The sequence below is a fragment of the Ptychodera flava genome, chromosome 8 (genome assembly GCF_041260155.1).
Source record: "Ptychodera flava strain L36383 chromosome 8, AS_Pfla_20210202, whole genome shotgun sequence".
NCBI lineage: Eukaryota > Metazoa > Hemichordata > Enteropneusta > Ptychoderidae > Ptychodera > Ptychodera flava.
The window spans coordinates 25,209,326-25,228,819 of NC_091935.1; the positions used below are offsets into that span (position 1 = coordinate 25,209,326).

The 19,494-nt window shown below is 38.3% G+C and overlaps 1 protein-coding gene across 3 annotated transcripts; it reads left to right on the forward strand.

Moving 5' to 3' along the window:
* The first annotated feature begins 3,377 nt into the window (after positions 1–3,377).
* On the forward strand, positions 3,378–14,905 carry LOC139138869 (chloride channel CLIC-like protein 1). Of its 3 annotated transcripts, none has more exons than XM_070707441.1 (7): positions 3,378–3,512; positions 4,502–4,687; positions 7,727–8,124; positions 9,302–9,538; positions 9,739–9,879; positions 11,861–12,059; positions 13,395–14,905. In XM_070707441.1, the coding sequence occupies exons 3-7, from the start codon at positions 8,113–8,115 to the stop codon at positions 13,418–13,420; spliced, it is 615 nt and encodes a 204-aa protein (XP_070563542.1). In that variant the 5' UTR covers positions 3,378–3,512; positions 4,502–4,687; positions 7,727–8,112; the 3' UTR covers positions 13,421–14,905. The 3 variants fall into 3 exon arrangements, with proteins under 3 accessions (XP_070563542.1, XP_070563543.1, XP_070563541.1); XM_070707442.1 differs by having other exon boundaries at positions 3,461–3,660; XM_070707440.1 differs by lacking the exons at positions 3,378–3,512; positions 13,395–14,905 and having other exon boundaries at positions 11,861–12,130.
* Positions 14,906–19,494: the final 4,589 nt, after the last annotated feature.

A 19,494-nucleotide genomic window follows, 5' to 3' on the forward strand; every position in this document is an offset into this window, starting at 1 on the left:
TCTCCAAGAGGGAACGACGCGTCGTCGACGCGTCGTCTCCCAGTGTCACTCGTTCTCGTGTACTGTGGCTCACCTCGGCAGCACTCATGGGTCGACTGTGTTGGATGTAGTTGATAACTCACAGTGATGTCTTTTACTGACGATGACCTTGGATTTGCATGATAATTTTGAGGCTTATATTTACACACGTGAGCTGTGATTATATTGATATTATAACTTGCTTGTCGTGGGACTGAGCTCCCACTGGTGGCATATAAACTTACAGTTTACTGCAACAATTACATGCCGGAATTCTAATTCAAGCAAAGCGACGCTGTCTTATTAGCTTGAATTTATTCTGTGAAACTAATTTTTTAAAATACATGTAATACAAAATTTGATTGACAATTGGCGTTTGTTGTCCCCAAAATGTGCAAAATGTCCCCAAAAATAAACAGCAGAGGGACACATTGTCCCCTGGTTTAAAATTCCTGGCTGCAACCACAGGGCCCTCGATCTCCGATGATGATGATGATGATGATGATGATGATGATGATTAAATATTAAAAAAATGAAGAAAAACAAGTCATCGTTGATGACACAGTCCCCACTTGTTAATGGGTAGTACTTTGATTACAGGTCCTCCGAGAGGATAGAGTCCTCTTCATTAGGTCTGTGATAAAAATACTTTTGAATAAATTCGCTTGATACATGTCTGAGCTGTAGTTCAGGACATGAAAAAATCGTAATAAAATGGCCACATGGCGGCCTTATTGGATCGTATCACAGAACAAATCTATGTGCATATGTATGACAGACATCCAGCTCTATGGGTTTGCTCAGAATTAGATATACGCATAATTAATGAGGTACAGTATGAAGCATCATAAGGTCTCCCATCATACTATATATGAAGGGTGTACCACTTGTGGTTACTGAGTTATGGACAAACATGTATATTTGAGGTCAAAGGTCATCGAGGTCATGTGACATTTTGTCAAAATAATTGTATTGCTAAGTTATCCCTATATACCAAAAATCAGACCTCTAGCTCTATTGGCTTGCTCAAAATTAGATATGCGCATAAATAATGAGGTACAATATGTGGCATCATTAAGTGTCCCATCATACCATACATGAAGGTAGTAGCACTTGTGGTTACTGAGTTATGGACAAATATGTATATTTGAGGTCAAAGGTCACCGAGGTCACGTGACATTTTGAAAAAAAAAGTATTGCTAAGTTATCCCTATATACCAAAAATCAGACCTCTAGCTCTATTGGCTCGCTCAAAATTAGATATGTGCATAATTAATGAGGTACAATATGTGGCGTCATTAGCTGTTCCATCATACCATATATGAAGGGTGTAGCACTTATGGTTACTGAGTTATGGACAAATATATATATTTGAGGTCAAAGGTCACCAAGGTCACGTGACATTTTGTCAAAATATCTGAGATATCTGCATGAACGGATGGACTCACAGGCGGACATGACCCAATCTATAAGCCCCCTGGACTTCATCTGTGGGGACTAAAAACTGTGTCACTGCATCCTTTTTGCAATATGAATACGATGAGAAACTAAATTTTTATTTTTCTTGGCCTTATACATGGGAGTCTATGGACTGCCTTATACATGGGAGTCTATGGACTGCCTTATACATGGGAGTCTATGGAGAATGCCTTATACATGGGAGTCTATGGAGGTGAAAACTAAAAAGTCCTCTAACACGGCCAAAATTGATCGCATTGTGAAACAAATCGACGTGCATCTGTATGGGGTAGGGAACTATCCTTGTGCAAAGTTTGAAAGAAATTGACCTGGGCATGTCTGAGATATCTGCGTGAACGGACGGACGGACGCACGCACGCACGGACGCACGCACGGACATGACCAAACCTATAAGTCCCCCCGGACGGTGTCCGTGGGGACTAATAAAAATATATTTGGACTCAGTAAATTGTTGGTGTTGTTGTTGTTGCTGATAGTATTTGCAGAAAAGAACAAAGTATGCGCTGCAAAAGTTCAATACAGCCTAATTATACACATGCGCTGCAAAATTCAATGCAGCCTATCTCTTCATGTCTCTACATTTTCACTTTTTTCCATCGCCAAAAATGCACCTAGCAAGCATCGAAAGTGGTAAAATTCGCCGTAGGGTCAAAGCACATTAGTCCTTCTCAATCATACTCAAACATTTTTTACCTTTTACCAATGAAAAGATAAGATAGATAGGCCTAGGCTTCAGAAGATAACGCATCCCTGTGCGCATCGCGTCCCGCTTCGTCGTCGCGCGTCGGGCGATACGCTGCGCCCTGAATGTCCTCGTGCATCCTTTGCGGTATTTTCGCAATAACCTCATAGTATCGTCGGATGCCGGTTACGTGTGGTTCCATACATAGCGGCGGCCGCGTGGCATGCTGCATACCATGCAGCCGCCGCTATGTATCGATCCACACGTAACTGTGGTCGGATACACATGGTAGACGATATTTTATGACGACTTTGCCTTGGGTTACGACGTGCCATATCGCATCTCAAAAATATCCGATAGTAAATAGATCATAACCATCATGATAAGCTTAATGTTGATTGTGACCATGTTTTGTGCATGATTGAGAGTGAAAATATCAACCTCGGCCCTTCATTCACTCAAAATGTGAACTGAGGACCAAGTTGATAATTTCTCAATTTAAATCTTTATGTAGGCTATAGAGGTTGTTTGGGGCTTCATTCAAGTATTTGAATTATGTTAATAAATCATAACCGCCATGATAAAGTTGATTGTGACCATGTTTTGTGTATGATTGGGAGTGAAAATACCAAACTTAGTCCTTCCGTCACAAAAAATGTTAACTGAGGACCAAGTTGATAATTTCTCAATTTAAATATGTAGGATGTAGGCCTATAGAGGGTGCTTGAGGCTATGTGAACAAATCGTAACTACCATGATAACGTTATTTTCGATTAAGCTTATGTTTCATGAATGTTTGACAGTGAAAATACCAAACTAAACGTCACAAAAATGTGAACAGAGGACCAACTGAATAATATAAAGACCAAAGCTTTTCAGTATGGAGGAGGATCAAGGCTGTATTTCATATTGTTTCATTGGCGTCTGTAAACTTGAATTCATCATCATCATCACCATCATCACCACCACCGCCGCCACCATCGTCATAATCAGCCATGATCTATGGTACAAATACGCATTTGATAACATTACCTGTCTCACAGGCGCTCGACCCGTCGCTTCGCTATCGGTACTGATTAAAACTTTTCTCTCTCTGTTTACTGTGAATCAGTACCGATCGCGAAGCGACAGGTCGCGTACCGGCAGAACGTAGTCCGTGAAAGAGGCTGTATCATGGCAATCATGGGGGCAAAGGCGACGACTATAAAAGTTGTGTCACACCATTCCTGGGGTGAAAGGCCAAGTCGAATCTGCATGCAAATATACACGGAAGTTGAAGTTAAACGAATTCGTCATCCAGAAAGACAGTGAGCTATCTACACCATTGTATGCGGTAGGTTCTCGGATGGTGTTTCAAACTCAAGAAGAAGCTATTTTCAGAGTTTGCTCATGAAAACGGTGCATTGCCATTGTGCTACAACGAGGCAATAGCACTGCACTGTTTCATTGGTTCATCATAAAGCTCAGTTTCCGCGGCCGCGGTAAGACTAAGTAAGATTGAAATCTAGATTCCAAAGAGCAGTTGTGTTCGTTTTGATAGTAAAATAATTAATTTCATAGCCAGCTTTTTAAGACTTGGCGAGCAAGCCAATAAAATCATGAACAACAGTTCACATGCCTTGGCAGTGTTCAAGAGACCCCCACCCTTCCCGGTGACATATTAAATATGATTGTTATTTGGTGGAGGGAAAATAATTGCCAGGGATGCCGGGAGAGATGTATTCTGTCCCCAGGTTCCTCCAGAGGGACATATACTCAATTTCCTAAATACTAGTAAATGCATTCATTTATGCAAAGCATCACAGGCTCTTGACTCAATTGAATGCAGCTAGGCGAACAGAGCCGTCACTGATGCAATTTGTATTCTAAATGCATCAGTGACAGCTGGCGGTTTGCCTGCATTGAGTCATGAGCCTGTGCAAAGCATAGTATGAAATCAATGGAGAAGATTCATTGGCCTAAAATTGAGCAATTTGTATTCCGAATGATTCCTATCAGTTGTATGTGGAGTATCCCCCTCCCCAACACCCCAGGTGAAGATGACACTTTGAGGGGACCATATGATTTTAATTGTGGGAGGCTTCATCACTTTAGAGGTCCATCATTGTTCCATTCATCCCGGAGAAATTTGTTTGAACGGATGGACGGACGCACAGATGTACAAACATGACCAAACCTATAAGTTGCCCCCAGACGTTGTCTATGACGACTAAAAAAACACAACTTGGTACTGCAAACAAATTGCAAACTCTGAGAATCAAATATAACATGTAGGTATTGTACATATGCAATTTTAACATTTGTTTCAAAATTATATTCTAGAGTTCTGAGAAGATGGATACAAGACCCTTGGTATTGGTGTTGATCATAGGCTGCTCTCTGTGTGGTTTGACTTATTCCAATCAGGAGCCTGAATTTAAATACACAAACAAAGGTGGATGGGTTGACCCAGGGGATATGATTAACTATGATTCTAACACAAAGACCATGAGAAATACACCAGAAGAGGTAAACACAGTTAGTTAAATTTGATATTGTCGAGTGGGATGAACAACTCTAACAGATAAGTCTGAAATGCAATCCTGTATCATTCTGACGTTAAGTTTTTGTTTTTTGCTGAAAGTTCGATTGCTTTGGTTTCCTCACATTCCTCAAATAAATACTCTGAGGTGTCATCAAAGATGCTAAGGTGCTATAGTTATTGACAATGAAATTGAAAGTGACACCTTCTCATAATTACATTAAAGGGGAAGTTCACCAAGGATGATTTTTACATATGTGCTAGCTTTGTGGTCACTTACCTCGGAAAAACTATTTTTGCCATTTATAACTCGCGCGATTTTGTACAAAAACCGATAGAAATAGTACAGGAAGTTGCCCATGTAATTTGAACATGGGAAAAAGCGCCAAGCTTGGAGCTTGCATAATGTGACATGGAAGGGACCATTTTCCCATGGGTATGGCATTGTCCACTCACCCATGCTTAAACCAGGCTGTGCATATTTACATAACTTTTGTTTATACTGAGTATCCTTGCATAAACGATGAATCACTTATAATAAACTGTCCACTGTCAGATTTTGTGTTGCTGTTTACTACTGTGTTACTGTGAGTGGACAATGTTGGGGCCATACCCTGCAGGTGGGTATACACGAGATTAATGAAAGAAGACTCAGTGACACGAGAGTGGCGTTGCAGAAATCTGGGGATGGACTCCACACAAACGTCGTAGTGCACCTCCCCTGCGGTGGCAATCGCAGATTTGAGTGGCATATTCGAAGAGGGGTGACGTGGTGTCGGAGTGAAGCCTGCCAACACAGTGGGTTTGTCCGGCGTCGCTAGCAGCCTGGCACATGAGGAGGGCCTGAAGTTCACTGGCTCAAGTCACGTGACAGACCGCCTGGTACCATGACAGACCCAGCAGGCTCTGTGATGGCAACCCCCTTTCTTTATTAGGTAATAAGAAATGTTGTGTACAAGGGTGGGATGGTGGGAAAGCAAAGCTCAGTGCGGCAGCTAGCACGTGAATGCTCAGTTTTGGAGTGAACGGCAACAGGAAACCTCGGTGAAGGTCACGGTTGAATACATTTGCATGTAATTAAGTGTGAGGGATTAGCGACTATGATTCAATGTTCACTGTAAAAGTGCAAAGCTCAAAAATTTTGTGGAGGGACCGTGCTCAAACATAAACATGGCAAAAAGACGCTTGTGACGCTACAAGAACATGACACGTGTACAGCGTCCCTTCCTTCATTAACACAGATTACATAGCTAGGAAAAATGTAATCGTAATATTTTGGTACCATGCGTGACATATAGCACGTACGAGCCGATAGGCGAATGCTATATAGAGCAAATTGTACCAAAACTGTGGCAATTGGGTTATTGCTGTTATACAGGTATTATATCAACTTGTATCTTTGTTGTCTCACTTGGGTATTTTCATCAGTTTAAGCCCCAAATGCAGAAAACGGACGTCTGGGAGATCGAACGTCAGAAATATTCAGCACCCAAGACAGAGCACTTTTATACGGTTTGGATTACATCAACAACACACACTCACAACGATAACATACGCATTGCATTCGTCAACATTTCATTAATATTTACATGCAGAGCAAACACTATACACTAAATAAAACTACCTGCTGCGGACACAGAAATGGGTTAAGAGTTCAAAGCAGAAGAAAAAGTACCGTAACAATGTTTTTCGTAAAAAATTTACATAACAACAATATTCCTGGCTTTTTTTTGGCACACCAAAAAATAGATTTATCTCATTCTGTACAGTATGCACCACGGTCGCAACATTCAGAGGTGGTACAGTGAGGTTACAGGTTCTATTTTTGATGGATAATTTGATGGATAATTTTATTAGAAAACGTGCAGTTTTGGAATAATCCAGACATGGGATGACTGCAACTGCCAGTGTTGTGAACAGTTGAGCAGTGTTGCCTGATTCAGCGAGAGCTGGACGCTATCACTGGATTGTATTGCATCTGATGTCGACTTTCGTCTCAGTCGCCAGGAATCATCGAATTGTTATTTTGAACTTCTTGGGCTATTTTAGAACACACTGGTCTGTTATAGCCCAAACTATGGGAAGGAATATCTGATATATGGTAACTGTAAGGAAGTGTCATTTTATTTGTGTGTGAATGAATAGTAGCTCATTAAACGAGAGGTATGTCGCGTCTTGACTCCCGCTGAATCAATAAGCAAACTGCACAGTGCACTGTTACCCTATATACATTTGTGTACATCATCATACCCAAATAAATGTTTTACTTCGGAGATTTCTTTCATCATTGACCGCCACTTATCTTCACCAAGAGGTTAGTTACATATCCACACTTTATCTCTGTATCGAAATTCTGACTCCAGTCTTTTAAACAAAGCGGACTATTTCGTATTAAGTTTAGATAGGTGCGTTCAATTTAATGCACCGAGTGGGCAATTTTCAAAAATGATGGTTTGGGGGCCCATTTTAGCACTGCTATCAGTGCTAAAACAGTATTTTAGCATCGATAGAGTAAACTCTCGTCCAATCAGAATGGCCCATGGTAGCATGATATAATGTTATATTGTTTATGTAATGTACAACAGGTGATAATCTGTTTGTGTTATAATAGAATGCAATAATGTTTGGCAACATTCTGTCGATTAATTACCAATTGATGTATTCATAATTCAATGACCTTTAGCCCACATTTAGTTTTACATTTTCACCACCATGGAACTGATCATTCTTAATCACAGATCCAATTAATGAACAGGACTCTATCCTCTCAAGGGACTTGTAATCAAAGTATTCATTAACAAGTTGGGACAGTCTGTGCCATCATCAACAAGGATGACTTTGTTTTATTACAACTCTTAGAAGTGTGAAGACAAAATAAGGACCAATACCAGTGTATACATTCATCCCATCTTTTTACACAAAACACATTACAGCTTTCGTGTTGTCCAAGCTTAAGCTGCTTTGTAGATCTGAACCTATAGGGGACAAATGAATGATGAACATCAAGATTGTCATTGCATTCACAGAAAGACCATGAGAAGATTGAAGAGAGACCGACAAAATGCACCGGTGAGAGAGACAGATTTGAATCCGAAGTCAAAGAATGCACTCAAAAACTGGGATCAGTAAAGACAAAAGAGTGCAACTGTGACCAAGTTGCCCTGATAAAAAAGACACACGTGATGTTGGAAAGGAACTGACAAAATGCATCGGTGAGAGAGACGGCTTTGAATCGGAAGTCAAACGGTGCAATCAGGAACTGCATTTGGAGAAGACCAAGGAGTACAAATGTGAAAGGAGTTGTCCAAGTACAAAAGACGATGTTGGAAAAGAGAAGGGAAAATTTAATAACCAAAAAGCACAATGTGAAGCACCATACTTGAAGCAGTTTGTAAGATCAATTTTTGATCAAATGTCTGCAAAGGTAGGTATAATAGTTTTTTGTAAAAATCCTGGGTTAGTCATTTTTTTGTCCAAAATGAACTATTAAAAGAAACCAACCAAAATTGAAGAAAACGCAGTTCAATAAGTTTTTGGCAAAAACTTGCATTTTTGAGATGTTCCTTAAAGTCCTTGAAGTGGACTTTGATGCATTAATTGTCAGACATTTGTTTGTCATCAGTTGTATGTCATTTGTTGGTCAGTGGAGGGTGGTATCATTGGAATTGCACTCAAAGGTCATAAGGGATCCATACAACCAATGTAAACACTGTGGTCCAAGGTACCTTTGCGAAAGTTAAAATAGTTGTCAAAATGTACATTGTAAATTCCAACATTGCAGCTAATGATGCATCTAGAATGTCATGCATGAAATACATTGGTTGTAAACAAGAATGGTGCATTTCCCATGAACTTGCACCTGGTGAGAATGTGAACAGATTTTCAATTATGAATTCTGGTCCTGGTAAGTCGTTTGCTTGCTTATAGGTGCCTTCAGATTATCTTTTGTGGGAATGAAAATTGTGATGTGTGAATAATGTGATTGTGACTGAAAAATGCCAGTATAATGCAAACATTTTCAATGATGAATTTGTTCGGTCGTCTGTTTCTGTTTTGTATGTGAATGGTGAATTCTGATTTTATGAACTAAGAATATATATGATATAAAACATGTCGATTCATGTTGGAGATCTTAATTTTTTTTTTATCAGTCCATCATCCAACAGGCGTTAGCCCAATTACAGGATGAGGTACGCATTAACTCACTAACCCCTAATGGAGCACTGAGGAGTACGTGCCTTGCTCAGGGGAACAACACCGAGCTAGAGTTTTGAACTCACTGTCCTCTGAAAGTGAGTCATTTACTCTGGACCTACCAGGTCTTGAACCGGGTCTCAAACTCACCATCCTTTAAAAGTGAGTCAGTTTCCTGGTAGTCGGTGCCTCCACAATATTGTGAATTTTACCCGTAATCTATTCACCCCCAATTCCCTGTAAACAGATCCATACTACTCACGCATGATAATTGGGTTTGGGCCAAACCATAATGGTGAAAGGGTTGAAGTGGATTACTTCAATTCCAACAACTTCAAATGAATTGAAAAATCTTGAAATATCGACTGCTTTACAAGGTCCACTTTGCACTTTAATCTTTTGTACAGAGAGGAGGCGATGAACACTTGCAATTTGAATACCAGGTGCAACTGACCAAAACCAACTGGAGCACTCTTGATGAGTTCATTCACTCAGATTCTGGCAATATATATGATGCCCATCATGTGTTGATTGACATGGTGAAACGTGTAGATACAAGCGACAAGCCCATCAGCAATTGGAAAATCTGGCTGGAAGACTTGTTTGGAACGGACTACAATACAATTGTCATGACTTCTCTGTTGGTAAGTCATCTGATTTCAATATTGAATTATGTCGTTTATTTTACCTATACCTTTCAAAGGTTCACACTTGGTTTTCATTTGACCATGCTTTTAAACTATTTTTTATACAATTGTATCAAATGAATCCAAGAAAGACACTAGCTGTAAATATATTTAAATAGACTTGAGATTCAGACTGAAAATTTTATTTCTTTTAACAGGGTCTGGGAGTGCTCGCCTTTGTGTTGATTATGGTCTCGTCTGAAGTCATGTCCAGAATTTCTTGGTGGAAGCTAATCACCAGGGGTTTCTTTTTCTTGTTCGTCATCAGTATTCCATGGAATTGGCTGCACATGTACAAGGTATAGTGATACTTGGACGTGACAGACCCAAGTCACATCAGGATAAAACGTTTTGGCATTCACATCCAACTGATCCATAAATGTTTACATGAATGTTAGTATATCTTCATGCATTGTTTTTGGACGTTTGAACATAAGTAAGGACCAATAGCGCTGATCGCAAATGACGTCACTAATTCTCTCATTAATATGCATAAATAAATATTTGTCTGCATTTTCTGCATGAACGACGAAAATAAAACGTGCTAGCGTTACAATGGTTACTAAAAGTCACGCTAGTTCGTGGTATTTTATGGCTCAATCAGACTACAAGCTGCAACAACAGCTGCGCATGCAACAACAAACTTTGTCCAAATTTTAGGCAGCGTTGTCCGAAGTTGCATACGTGCAGCTATATTTAGTAACAACCCTGAAATCGCGATCAACGCTATTTAAAACTGTTGATTTCTTGATGTTGTCAATAGTCTCCAACATTGTTGCACTCCTCCAATATTCATTGTTCGGTGCAGTATTTTTGTATGAGATGCAGTACCATCCTGCAGCATTTCCACATTTGACACAATCTATTTTGTTCTCTGTCCCTAAAATATTTTTTGAGGTCACGTAACGCAATCTACATAGGCCATATACCGGTATATTATTGTCTATAAAATTATTGAATTTTTAGACAGTGTCTCCTCAACAGAAAACTACCAATAAAAAGTTGTAAGATGTTGAAACAATATACACATCACATTGCTACCAGATTGTTAGAATTGCCACCTAATTTTATTTCTCGTGGTAAAAGTTTACCACCAGAAATGAAAAAGTATTTCTATCCCTGAAATGTCATAAAAACACAGATAATTAAATGAACAAATATTTCTTTAATGTAAAAACTATCATGAACAATATAAAAACATCTTGATTTGTAAAATTAGGAACTCCTGAATGCTGAGAAAGCTGTTGCCACATTTGGTGACTTAGGGGGAGCCCTGCAGTTTATGCGCATACCAGGTGGTAGCAGTAAACTAATTTACTTAAAGTTTCATTTTGGCACAATTTGGCACAACACCTAGCTTATTATGTACTTTCCTTTAAAGCACTCATCTGACTTGCCTATTGAACACCAAATATAGTACCAGGTCATGATGTCATATAATGACACTGTACTGTCTTATTTTATTGAAATACATTACATCAGTGTTTTTGTTTAAAGGCTGGTACCCCGTAAATGTTACCAGGGTTCCCCAGTCATTTTACCGGGGTTCCCCTATGTAGTATATCAATGCAATCAGATGAGGGGACAGCAGCAATGTTGCTGGGGTTCCCAAATCATTTAACAGTATTCCCCAACCTTGGCAAAATCACTGCAGTGTAGATCCCTCAAAAACGTAATTTGTCCCTCATTTAAACCTTCTACGAGTCACGTACTGTGTCTCCAATGCTATCAAAAGCTGGCTGAAACACTTGAGATGGTGAAATCAAGTTGCACTGTTGCAGATGAGTTAGCCGTTTGTACTACCTCTGAAATAATATCTGGTTTCCAACTCCTGCTTTGAACTTCCTCAAGGAAACTTCCAGCCATTCTCCTTCATAATCAATAATACAAATCAGGGGTCACTGTGGTATCAAAAAAACAAATTACCTGAAATTTACAGACAGGCAAAAAATGAAAGTTTTGATTTTTACAAAAACAAGGCAGTGAAAATTTAAATTAGTCCAAAAGCTTCAAAATTAGTTCATAGTAACAGCAACCCAGAAAAGCGATGTTTTAAAAAAACTTATTGTGAAGTGCATTCTACCATAAACAGATATGTGTGTGTACACAACAAGTGTGAGATTAATGTACTAACATGTGCAAACCCTTTGCTTTACTGTGACAGTGAGCAAAGCAATATCGTATTAAATATTGCTGTTTAAAAGTCCAGTGCTTTTCTGTGAAAGGAGAGCTGGGAAAATAATATGTGCCACTGACAATATCATGTCTTTACCTCGACAGGCCCTGGCAGTCACCGTCAGCAAGTTTGTACTTAAACCACTGGAGCACCTTGGAGAAGCGATGGGCAAGTTTTTCAACTCAGTTTACAAGGATCTGCCTGTAGAAGTCTTGTCCAAAGCAGTGCTAATCCTGATAATTGTGATCGTTTTGGTTCTGATCATGCTATATTGCTACAACATTAGGTTTCCAAGATACGAAGGCATCGAAGCACGAAGACAACAGGCCGAAAGGCAGGCAGAGAGTGAAGAGAGAGCATTGCAAAACAGCTAAAGAAAAGGTTAGATTAACCCCGGGTCAAAAAGGCCCAGGATCAGGATTAACTGATGGTTAAGGAGATTATAAGGCGTTTCTGTCTTTTGTTTTCTTTTGAAATTGTCCGCATGGGGGTTTAAGCATTTGCTTTGAAGCAACTAACTTGCCTTCTTACTTTCATTCCCTTTGGTAGAGTGTTGCATAACAAATTGGGCTGAAAATATAATAAGCCCATTTCAACATGCTAGTATCAGCGAAAGCATAATGTTGATGCTGAGACATCTCAAAACACAAAATTCAAGGTCAAACAATCCATGTAATTTGATGTACATTTGATATTTCAAAATTTTAATACTAATATTTAGGCTGCATGTAAATTTTAAACAGACAGTATACCCAAAACTTGTGTGTACCTGTCTGTTGCTGAGGATATTGCTATAGTATCATATCAAAATTGTTGTTTCTAGTCTTTAAAAGTTGTTTTCTTCAGAGTTTTAGCACCCAAAAAGTAGAAAGGAGAATCAAAATTTGAGAGACCGACATAAAACAGAAATACTGCACCCTTGACCAAACAATGTTGATGAGAGCAATGTGTGGCACATACACAGTAGATCATATCTTTTCAGCTGGTATCTCATTCTAGCGAATTCAGATTAGTCTGTCAAACTGCTAATTTAAGATGCCGCTAATTTAAAGTCTTCCCTATATTTACGTATCTTTCCAGCTAAATTAAAACTCTATGATTGCAATTAAAATCTGAAACCCTAAAAAAGCATGCAGCTTATTTCAGTGACGATATATCGTAACAATGCCAGCGTGGCAAAGTGCTTGCTAACTGTTCGGATAATTAAGGCAGTTCTAAAAACAAAACTGCCGAGTGTTTATAATGCTCCTCTTTTAATTATTTTAAATCCCACTCATGAATATAAATTTTCCTACAAACCTTAATGCTCTTTGTCTCAGCATTAATCTTTTATATTAATTTAGTGGCCTGTTTTAGCACTGGTATACTTATATTTTACCACAGACCATATGATTCCTCAGCCAATCAGAACAATGCATTAACCTACTTGACACACTGATATAATATGAAGTATTTCTAAAGTTAGGACTTCTAATGTGCAAGTAGGATTTATCAGATTTTAAAGTATTTTAATAGGAACGAGCAATTGCATGGTGATATTCTCATTATAGAGGGCTTTACTAAGGTTTTTGTGTCCAAGGCTGATTTTCATTGTTTTTCTACAATTTTGTTTTTTTTAAATTTTGTCAATAAATATAGATTCAGCAAATGGAAACACGGAATGAAGAATTGGTGAAGAAAATTGAGGAGTTAGAGGAGACAGCTGAAAAGCGAGACCAAGAACTGCTGATGCTAAAGCAAGCAGAGAAACAGGAACCCCGAATATCAGAGCGGCGTTTGACGATGGCCGAAGACCAGTACAAGCACAAAGAGATGATCATTATTATGAGAGTCCAGTAGATACAGACATAGAAGACCTTAAAGAAATTCGTGAAAAACATACAAAACGCTCACCAATAGAGACACTGACTGCCACATCAGGTGATGCCCTGCAGGCCGGTGGAGCTGCTTATGGTGTTAGTGAAGTTGGAGTTGCAACTAATCAGACAGCGCCCTCAGTGGTAACGGACAACATAGATGAGACCGAGAGAGCCCCAGCTGCACAGTAAGTGAGGCTACCCACAATTTTCCATGATTTCTGCTCTCATTGTTTGCTAAAGGCTCATTCAATTTTATTAATTTCCAAACAATTTGAAACTTAGAATTTAATTTAAAGATTATTTGTTAAAAATGTGCTCCAAAATTATTGATTATGTTTAAAATTCAAGAGTAAATTGAATAAGAAGTTGATGTTTAAAGGTGCTAAAAATTGTACACTTGTCAAGGTAAAGTTATCAGCAACTTAGATGGTCTCATCTTACCAGACCATAGACCCTCGAGAGAAAACAAGGGTCTATGGTCAGACATCAAATTTCCTTTGTCATGAAAAACTCAAAAAATCAATACCCTTGCTTTTGCTAACACAGATGCAACGTATTCCCTTCGTTTCCTCAAAAATATTGTGTATGACTGTCTAAAATATATGTTGACAAAATTACAAAATTGCTATCTCCTCCAAGGAAAAAGGTTTGATCTTCTCATTATTCACTGTGGGAAACAAGAAAATTATACTATCAAAAATATGTTGTCAGAATTTTGAAATATGGACCAAGCTGTTCTGTGCACAGAAGAAATTTGCTTCAGTTCAGTGAGTGATCTCGGTATACTGATCATGGAGAATTGTGGGCAGCCTAACTTATTTTGAGCTGGTCAACAATGGCCAGTTCATGCTGCTGTTGTAGATATCGACATGAAAGCAAACAAGACAGATATGGAAAAGTCAGGCAGTGACTCCACGTCAGAGGAAAGAACTTGTAGAAGATCGCAGTGACAAGGGTGACGGGGATACGGCAGCAGTGCTGCATAGTTCTCAAGACAGAGTGGAAGAAGTTCCAACAGAGGGTGAGCAGGCAGATGCCCAAGACAGAAATGAAGGAGCAGTTGCCATGGTGACAGAGAACATAGAGAGACCTATACAGAGCCAAGGTCATGACCTTGAGAGTGAGCTCTCAGAAGAAGAGTTTGTTGTCTTGAATAAAGAGGGTATGGAAAGTGAAAGAGAAATTCTTATGGGTTAAAATGGAAATGGAATTCAGCAATGGATATGAAGAAAAGATTACTTCTTCTTTTCACATGATTTGTCAACCCAGTCTGAGGATTAAACTTGAAAATCAGCGTAACTCCAAGGTGAATGCACTCACAAAGTAGGCGTTATTATATATCAAAGCGCACCTCTGAAAATGGTTTGGGGAAAGTAATCTGCACTTGTGGCCATCTGTGCTTTTAAGCCGTTGAGTGTAAACTTTCAAATCGTCTGTATATGCTTGTGCAATGATTGTTAGATTTAGTAATATCTGAACTGAAGGCATCAGCTTGAATTCTGATAATAATCTTTAGTTTCTGTTGAATTTCTGTTGAATTACATATTTTACAGAAATGTGTGCAATAATTAAAGAGGCACTCCCATTTGGTAACATTTTTAAAACACATTTTTTTAATGCCAACGGTCGATATTTGACGTGGCGACTGCGCGCGGATCGCGAGATATCGATAAAAACATGTCATTTCCCGAGCGTATTTTTCACATCCCGAAGTTTTACGATCGTTTCTGATTATGACGCAAAATCCCCCGAAGGTTTGTTGTTGTGCTGATTGACGATATTCTAGGGAGTCCATAATAAGTTCGAACGACGCAATTTTACCTCCCACTGCGAAGACTTTATATACAGCATTATGCCTTTACCACAGGTCAGTTTTTGAAAACTTCTTCTTAGCTTTTGTCGTTTTCATTATTCTAAATCAGTTGTATTATATTTTTAACCAATACCACATAAACATCAGTTTTTACGTGTAAAATATTAGCCGCCTCTGATGACTACATTTTGTCGTCTGCCACACAGTATGTGTGGTTCGCCGCGCGCGTGGTATGCGTCTTTGCATACCACGCGGTGGCCGCTATGTATCAACCGCACGTATTTGTGCTAGTCACCTATGCAAATTGTGGTGGAATCAGCAAAAATTGTTTTTCGTTTTTTCGCCAAGTCAGTAAGACTCAGCTTTCTCCCACTGGGCATGACCGATCACCGACGCGTACAGCAGCGTCAGTGTAGACTCGTACTCCATAGCTTAGTTGACAATGGCCCCAGTGCCGAACGTTCGATGTTCGGAAGCTGAATTTAGGTGGGCCACCGGAATTCAAACTTTTACTTTTTGAAGACATGTTTTTAATGATGTCTCGCGATCCGCGCGCAGTCACCATGTCAAATATCGACCATTGGCACTAAAAAAATGTGTTTTAGAAATGTTGCTAAGTGGGAGTGCCACTTTAATGTCATTAACATATCTATTTGATTGATTAGTTCTTGCTGTGTTGGACAAAAAACTTCCAAAATAAAGATAATACAAAAATGCAAAAGCAAATGTAATTTCAATTAATTTTTCTCACGCAGAAGCTGAAAGAGAAGTTTATGAAGCAAATTTTTCATACTTCCGCTCTGTGTTTATACTATCAGTAATCAGATACAATTATCAAATTTTGTAACAGTAACTTTAAATCACCTCCCCCCCCCTCAAAAAAACCAAAAAATAACAATCAAACAAACATATGATTTTAATACTTCAACTTCATTACAGTAAGCGATAGGGTTAAACCAAATAAAGCAATGAAAGTGTTGGTAGTGACGGATTCTGTTGTTTGTTTGTTACTTGTGATACAAATCATGAAAACACTGTCTTATTTCAATAAAATTGTCATCGCTATGTATAGTCATAAAATGAAAATTGGAGAAAGCATTTCTCTTGGCTCATAATCTCAATGCAGGTAATTCCCGGAGTCTCAAAACAATGTAAATTTTATAAATCATTTATGTCAAACATAATACTCTATTTAGTAGAGATGATGTTAATATAAATTTTTACAATTTTTAAAATTTATGAAGTTTATAGTATATGCCAAGCTTAAAGCAATATTTCAGAATAAGAATACTTTTTGATGCCATGATGTGTTGAATTTCGATATAGAATGCAAGATTTCCTTTAACATTTCAGTTATGCATATCAATGGCTAGTGTACATATGTAGTTTTTGTGGTTCATATGTAAGAAGAGGGAGAGAAACATGTGTTTTTATTACCACTTCCCAGTGATGGTGAAGTGAGAGAAGTAATGATCGGACAACAATTGTAGGATTCTTTTTTGACATTCTGACAAGTCCAAGTCTACTGCCTGAAGACAATTTAAAGGGGGCAAAAAAACAGGGCATGGAGAGATACAACATCAGTGTGGAATTTGATTAAACATGCTTTTTAGCAAGTTTGTCTGTAGATTTGTCTGGTTGATGATTTTTGTCAATAACACAAGTGATTGTTTAAGTAGCTGTTATATGTTCTTTATTTCAGTACTATTGGCCTCCGACCATGAAGTACAAACATTAGTGATTGATTAAGTAGCTGTTATTGTTCATCATAATTTCTGTTAGAGAAACCATTTTCTTGTTCATTTTCTAAAAGTTTTGAAATTCAAAGTATTAATAGCCTAAGTCAGCACAACATACTAGTACCAAAGTCAACATTATTGTACAAATGACATTAATGAATCCCAGGAAATCACGTGTTGATAATAGTATTTTGCATTTCACAGAGACAAACTGTGCTGACACATTGAATATAGGGTATTTCAACATGGTTTACGGGAGTCGAACAAGAAACCTTATTTTACAGACAACAAAAATACTGCAAAACAGATTAAAATTGCAGCGTCCAGAGCTGTGATTATGAATATATCAAGTCATGTGTTACACAGGGTTCATATGCGACTCAGAAGTCCAAAAAGTTTGAAGCCTCCAAGAAAGTACAGGAAAATTTATAATCTTACCAGCAATTTTCGACAATAGCACGATGATCAGTCATTCATAAAAATGATAAGTAAAATGATGTATAAAAATGATGTGCTGTATAAATAATATCTGGAAAATTGTGTTTTTGACCGCAAAAAGTCTTTGAAAATTGCTAAATTAGTCCTTGAAAGTGGAATTTTAGGTGACTGTTTGTGTATGGACCCATGGTTAGTGATGACATTAGTCATATGATGATTTTTGTTGTTCCTTTATTGCGATTTACCGTCAGATATTTCTATAATTACAGTGCGTTGAAAGTGTGCACGGCATTCTGCTTTTCCTAGGTATTTTAGGGTGCCTGTATCATAAGCTTTCTCTATCAAAATTATGATTTTGGAAATTTATATATTATCAAAAGGAAATTTATATATTATCAAAACCACAGAATGTAGATTTTAGAGACAATAATTAACTTCTGTTTTGTTGTTTTCTACATTTTATTTGATGCATGTACCATTGGTTTTCTGATTCAGCATGATGTTTTGGAAATTTGTACATTATCGAATTCACAGAACGCAGATTGTAGAGACAGTATCGGTACCATAATTGCCTCCAGTGTTATTTTCTCGGTTTTACTCTTTATAACCACCATGGTTTAACGCCATCTCATTGTTGTCAAGATTGAGGTGGACCCCTGAATGTGGAAATTGGGTTGAACGGATTATAAATATTTTTCCAAGTCTAATGTTGCCCGGTCCACTAACTCAAATTTATGCCGTTTCATTTAAAAACTGCCAAACTTGTTTTGTGTTCTCAATTCATGTAATTTCTTCCATTTAACTCCTATAGAGCATTTACATGGCATTTGAAAATGAAAATTGTACTTACCTCACTTTGCTTTAACTTTTTCACTTTTGAGTATGACTCATATAAAACATTTCCAGACTATATTACTGTAGGCAGTGTTGCAGCCAGGAATTTTAAACCTGGGGACACAGTGTCCCACTATGTTATGTTTGGGGATATTTTGCTCATTTTGGGGACAACATGCGTCGGTTGACAATCACATTTTGTATTATTTTACTATAAATTAGTTTCACAAAACTAAATTCAAGTTACCGGGACCACGTCGCTATGCTTTAATTTGTAACTAAAAGTATACCGTATCTGCCTCCAATCAGAACGCTATTTTTACATCCATGGGCGGACTACAACGAAGCGCAGCGTTTTAGTTACTTGTGATCACAGCTTTAAAAGTATCGTAAATATAAGCCTCAAAATAATCATGCAAACAAAGGCTATCATCAGTAACAGATATTACTTGCAGACATCACCCATTGGACACAGTCGACTCATGAGTGCGCCCTAGGTGACCCTCAGAGAGCGAGAATAGGGGACAACTGGTTCTGTTTTGGGGTCATTGTGGCAAGGGCATGTCCTGGCTGCAACACTGTCTTCTTCTTGATCCTGACAGGGGAACATTCAATCATAAGTGAGCAAGACGCAGTGTGATTGGCTGTGTTTTCTGTAGGTTTCTCTCACAAGGTGATGTTGTCCCCTCCTTGAAAATTTAACAGGGATTTGGTTCTGATTGATGGAGACTATATAATGAATTATGCAAATTTAAGTTTGCGAATTAAAGTCTTTTCACAGTGTAAGCAAATTAAGGTTATAGTACAATAGTTGAATATAATCTGGAACCAAACTCTAGTTGATAGTCTTTCAGCTGTATCACATCCATCTGCTGATAGGACGCTTGTATTACTTTACTGTGAATACACATTATGGTTGATTAAATCAACTGTATGATGTTGCATCACAGACAGTAATCATGAAGTGGAATGCTACTATAAATACTCTGTGTACATCATCATAATGTCAGACCTCACTGCAGAAGGGCGACATATTGCACCGCTTGTGATTATCT